Here is a 6499-nt window from a genome sequence, read left to right on the forward strand (position 1 = left end):
TTTGGTTCTTGACTATTGTTTTGTCACTTCAGGCCTCAGTTTTCTTTTGAGCCTAGGATCATAGAAGTATAGGATTTAAAAATAAAAGTCAACTGTGAACCCATGTTATAAAGAATGTGAACACAAAACATTCAACTGAACCCTGAATGCCACACAATTAATAGGTAGGATACGGTTTTTGACTTTTCCTCTGAATTAAACAAAACATGTTCTAAACTCGATCAGGGCTATATTGCTGCCCTTGACGAGCAACCACGTTTGTGAATGGAGGGCCTGGGAAAGGGAACCCAGGGGCACCACCAAGCCAATTTTAACCACCCCAAACTGCAATGCGCAGCAATTCCAGACAGGAAGCAATTTGAATGGTCAAAGCAATTGCCGTCACCCTCAGGTACAAAGAACGCGGCTGAGGCCTTTGTACACAAATGATTACAAATAAAAGCACACATTTTGTCAAAGCGATAGTGCAGACTTAACATATTGACCCCCTGGTGTCACTTGAATATAATTAATGTGCTGGGCCGAGGTGACGGAGCGCCCCCACCCCAGGGGAGTTGGGGGACGGCTCATGAAGCGTGCAGAGAGATGGTCTAAGCGGGGGCACTGCGCAGGGAGGCTCGCAAGGCATGCACATGAGTGAGATTAATCAGCCCCGCCGCCTACATAATGACTCACTTCTGACATCATCAAAGTGCTACAGCGCGAGTCTGCGCTTGTCAATTGTCGTCTTGAAGGAAAAGCGGCTCGGGAGGACGGCAATATAACCTGTACCTGTCTTTCCTGCTGCAAGCGGAAGTGTACGAGGAGAGTGAGTGACTTGCAGTTGCGGGGGAGCGGAGGTGAACCCCCACTAGTGCTGAAGCTAGGTGTCGCTTGGGTAAATAATGATCCTTCCTGGGAATAATCCACGGGACCCCAAGGGAGGCCTGCTTTGCTCCATTAAATCATAACGCGGAATTCTGAAAATTAAGAAAAATGAGCGCTTGAGGAATTCTCCAGAGATGCTTTTTTTCACCTCAGTCTGAAATCACCCACAGGAGGAAGAAAAAGCAGAATAAGCTGAAAACCAGCATTTGCCGCACGCGTGTGAGCAGCCTCGAGAATCGATCTGTGGTGGGGAGGGGGAGAAGTGGGAGTTGTGTGACGGAGGAAAGACAGATGGCGGCTGCGAGCGTGCACGCACGCCTGAGGCCACCAAAAGCCTGCAGTGGCACTTTCAAAAGCCGCTTACTAAATGTCTTGCAGAACAGCACATGCGCTAGCTCAGGCGAGACCTAAAAATAAATGTTTTCATGAAAATGAATTTATTAAGATTTTGTTTGTACAAAATGGGAATATTTTTAATCCTTCAAGCTTGATAAAACCTATAGCCAATACATAGGACGTACCTACTCAGCTGAGGAAGATTCCCTTTTCCCACTACGGACGTCTCCGGTTGAATGTGAGTAGGGGTCTTTGAGAAAGCAGGATTGAACTACTCGTATTTGACCGTTAAATAAGAGTCTAACCAACATTGTGTAGTTCCGACTAATCCGTAGGATCTGTGCATTCTTTGGACAACATAAACTAAGGGCTTGGTGCCTAGACTGGTTCCCCCACATGATATGTTGGCCTATAGACCAGCTAGCTCACAGTGCCACTGTACGACTCCCTAACCAACCAGGGGATAGTGAAGGCCTGCACTTCACAAAATGGCTGGGTTTGCAACCACAAAATAACCTTTTGTTATGTACTAAAGCCATTTTCTGATTCAGTAACATGTTACTGAATAACATATCACTATTTTAAAATGGGTGTGGCATTTTTAGGGTGTCTCTTCCAATTAGAGATTCATTATGGTGTTTATCATTTTTTTTTTACTGAAATCAGGTCCCAAAACATAGAAATGTTACCTTCACCTCAAAGAAGATATTATCTCATTTGCAAATGGGATCCTTGAGGTCCCTTCTTCTTTGATAATGTTAAAAAGTTTATTTGGGGAGTAGGCAGTGGCCCACAAAAATCTCTCAAACAAGCAAAAAAAAAATTCTTTTCAAATGCAGCCGTGTCCTTTAAGTAAATCGTACCACATTCAAAAAGAAAAAAGTTAACTTTAATTAAAATGCTATCACTGACATGGTGGTCTGCTAACGCCAAAAAGCCACCATCCCTGAGATGGCATCCAATCGTGGTGAGTCGCAACTAATGACACATCTTATGAATATCAATGAGATAGGTTGGATTGCCGCCCAGTACGGTTCAGAATTAGTACATAGGTCACATATTTCCTTTTCATTGGCAAAAATTTGCAGCACAATTTATACCAACGTTTTGCAGATGGACATTTCATACATAGGCCCTATAAATCTACATAGGTGCTGTGCTGATATCCAGTGACACCTAGTGGTCAATCAAAGTACTGCAAAGCTGAAACTTGCAAGCACTTTAACGCCTACCTCAATCTCAAGGGGGCGTTCACTATCTCTCAAGGCTTTACTTTTCCTGAAAAGACCTTATGCGAGCACCTGGTTCACTGTAAATTAAAATGTATATATATTTTTTTGACACTAATTTCAAGTTTGCAGCTGTTTTTTTATACTGGTGACATGAAAAGCAGATGCCAAAAGTGCTTTATGATTATATTCCATAGAAGTGAAAGAGTAAAATGAATAGGGGCTTATCTCTTTTCAAGGACTGCATGAATCCCCTGCCCCCCATTTCCCCCATGCCTCAGCGCCTTGAGACCCTCACGGGTGAATAGCGCGCTTCACAAATACCTGATTGATTGATTGATTGATTGAAGAGCCCCATTGGCAGCATTAATCCAATAATTGTATAAAAGTAACTTGTTTCTCTATCTTCTATCCCACACCACCCCCTTTAGGGCTCCATCTGCTGTGACTGCTGCATGTTGCACTTTTGCTACTGCTGCGCCTGGTGTCAGATGGCGCGAGAGATCAAGAAGAGGAAGCAGCCCTTCAGCATCATCACCGCCCAGACCACCACCATTCAAACACCCCAGCCCACCACCATTCAGACGCTCCAACCCACCACCATTCAGACGCTCCAGCCCACCACCATTCAAACGCCACAGCCCTACTCCGATGGCATGGATCATCAGATGCCTCTGCCCTACTCCGATAGCATGGCTCATCAGATGCCTCCACCCTACTCCGATGTCATAGCTCATCAGATGCCTCCGCCCTACTCTGATGACATGGCTCAACAGATGCCTCCGCCCTACTCGGAGTGCACGGCTCCGGCCTTGCAGCAGCATACGTAATGCGGGCGTTAAGGCGGATCCGTTTGCTGCAGGGTGGGCACTGCTATTCACTCCAACACACACACCCGCCCCTGTATGCCTGTGAACCCCTTTCCTCAAAGGTGGCATCAGGGCAAGTGGACTAGACATTTTATGTGTGGGATGAATGCTATTCAAGATGAGAGCACATCATGCTTACCAAATATTTTCATTTTATTTTAATGTATATAGCAAAATATTCATGGTGTTAACAACAGGTTTGAAAATTTGTAAGAAAAGAAAATGTATAGGTTGTTGCAATCTTATCTGTTGTTGATGCACTGCAAGCATAGTAGTTTTAAAGCTCAAAGTTCACAGGAAGCACTCATGCCATGACCTTGTTACATAATTCACATGAATTGCATCATTGCCATGAATTATGGATCTGAAGCAGGGGGGTCTTCAAAACAAGTTACATCATTTTTATATGTAGTATATATAAGTGACAAAGTACCCCTAATGTACTTTATAGTAATTCTGCAAGTCACTGAGGCATTGCACAACCATCTAGAGGAAAGAGACAGAAGGGAGGGCTCCTTTGTATGGTCATGGAGATCCGAGGTGACTTGCAATATCCTAATAATGGATGATGGGGGACTTTATTCCTTATAATACATGGTCACACCATCAATCTTCACACAAACTGCTTAAATCCTCACTGCATTTCTCTTTCATATGAAACATGCAGTATGTTTGCAGATATGCAGAATCTGCAAAATGTAACAGACCAAAAAGCAGGGAGATATGTGTTGCAAAAAATATATTAGAATCAGGTACATCAGAGTCTCTATTTTCTGTAGTACCTGTAGCATGCAACAATAATCCTATTGCCCTACATATCTGATTTCTGTTGATAAGTGTTCATTTAGAGAAGCAAGAAGAAAAATCAAGTTTTGTTTTCCTTGTAAAAACTGTGGTTGTAACTACACTCCATTAGGTGCCTTTGCTCTTAGCTGCTGGCTTTGGCAACAGTTATTGTGACATCAGAACTCAATATGATAACTTATTACAGTTGAGCAGCTATGTTGTTTCTTTTGTCAGCAGTCACCTGTAATAAATAAATCAGAGACAAGCCGTAATATAGGGATTGATTACAAGCTCCCATGTATGACTCGCCACATATACAGTGGCGGCAGCTGGAGCACAGACATTTGGCCCTGCCCAGATAACTTGAATGGTCCTCTTCTACCTGTGACTGCGGCGGTGAGTTCCAAAGGGCTGGTGCCCTCTTCCTTTCCTGCTGCTGTGGGGGGTCCGGTGAATTGGCTGGCCGGCCCTCCTGTCCATCGCTCATTCATCCTCCATATTTCCTGGCTACAGCCATAGTACCGGGACTAAGATGGCGGCCTCCCTTTAATCGCAGGGGCCACCCTGATTACCCCTGCGGCCACAGCAGTGAATTCCTTTGAGGGAGATGTCCCCACTCAGGGGGTCACTTTGGGTGCACCGCAGACTGGCCGGCACCCACTACTCCAGTCTCTCACCCACAGCACCGAACCAATGTCTACCTTCCCTCTATTTATGAACTCCTCTACACTGGCTGTGGATCCTTCATGCCCTACAGCGCTGAGAAACCATAGTTGGTGCCCAGCATGAGAGCAGTCATTGGCTTCAGCATGTTGCCTTCACCCACCATCTCTCTGTCTTCTACCCCTATGGCCATCACCTGCTCGGGGATCCCTCCAGGCCCTATATCACTGCCTGTGAGTGCAACAGCACCCTGAAGGCCTTGACTGATATCTTTCTAATACACAGAAGGAAACCGGTTTCAAGAACATGATGACCCCATATTGAAATAAATCTGTCCTGAAGAAGGTGTGACCATATCCACGGCCTTAAACACCGAAACGCGTCGACGCACCGTACATTATAGAATCCAAATAAAGTCTAAGGGGCTCCAGCTATACCCCAATCTTGGACACTGAAAGTCACATGTGATTGATGTTAAGACTATTGGATCTGATTAACTTGTAGCAAACATCGTCTGCTTCATTGAGTAAAGGTTTTTTTTTCCTTTTTTATTCTTTTTTATGTGAATATGCATGGTATGATTACACTTGACAAGTAGGCTATAGGACTTGTGTTTTCCTATGTATATAGATACATGTTTTATTAACTTGATGCACTATTGATTGTTTTATTATATTTTACTGTACCATATGAGATGTCTCAATGTGAATTGTTTTCAGAGAAACACTTACCCTGAAATTTTAAAATATCTTGTGTCTCCGACTGGAAGGAGAATCTTATTTGAATTTTAAATAAAAGACTGTGAACGTTACATTTTAGTTGACCAGTAATTCAAGTAATACACCAATTAGATGACCTGAGTGAATGGAATGTAATTAGAATAGAGTCTAGTGAGTGTTATTATTATTGAACCAGTCCAGGGATAGCCTTTTTGACTTTGACTGGCTGAAGGAGCACAACAGAAACCCCAGCAATGGCGAGAAGATCTTGCTCTGTAAATACCTAATATATATTTTTCCAACCCTAATTGCTTCAACTTTTCTTAAAATATAATCTTGAGTGAATTGGTAACTTGTATATTTGTAACTCTAACCACTATTATCTGGAGTAGACACATGTACTTACTTCCATTCTTATGAGAGTTTTGAGTTTCTGTTTAGTATCTTTTATGTAATTCATGTACTCTGAAGTCCTACTGTAATGTAACTGGTTGTATTGTAAAGCGCTCTGACACCTTTGGGTAAAGACTGCACTATATAAAAACGTATAAATAAATAAATATGACAAAATGATTAATGGTTAACCGGTGTATTACAGTTCAGTCATGGCAATTTGACATTGTGGCAAAAAGTATTACATCATCAGAACCGCTATATAGCATTAATGCAGTGCTACAATTATGATTTATAATTATTGTGGGACAAATTAAAAGCTAAAGTTTATTTTTGTAATAATGCAAAAGGCTTGCAGAAGTCATGATAACACTCATACATAGGTGTTCAATTCCACTCTTCTTTGGAGCATCCACCAATGAGCTACACTGGTACCCAATTGAATCAAAACCCCCAGCCTAGAACATGGAGTCTCATCCAGGATAAAGCTCAGCCAATTAATACATACAATAATAATAATCAGGTAAGTTAAACCTAAAGTGAAGGAACTTGGTTAGAAACATGCAATATAAAATATTTAGGGCCTCATTACGATTTCGGTCGGAAAGGCTCGGAGCGGCATTTGGTTTGTCTGAAT

The 6499-nt window shown here is 42.7% G+C and overlaps 1 protein-coding gene across 1 annotated transcript in view; it reads left to right on the forward strand.

The window, feature by feature from the left end:
• LOC147678721 (uncharacterized) overlaps positions 1-3262 on the forward strand; it is a 129671-nt gene extending 126409 nt beyond the window's left edge. Inside the window, exon 4 of the mRNA XM_086945718.1 lies at positions 2864-3262. Within this exon, the coding sequence (XP_086801844.1) occupies positions 2864-3262 (399 nt within the window). The remainder of the gene's footprint in view (positions 1-2863) is intronic.
• Positions 3263-6499: the final 3237 nt, after the last annotated feature.

The sequence above is a fragment of the Lissotriton vulgaris genome, chromosome 12 (assembly GCF_964263255.1).
Source record: "Lissotriton vulgaris chromosome 12, aLisVul1.2, whole genome shotgun sequence".
NCBI lineage: Eukaryota > Metazoa > Chordata > Amphibia > Caudata > Salamandridae > Lissotriton > Lissotriton vulgaris.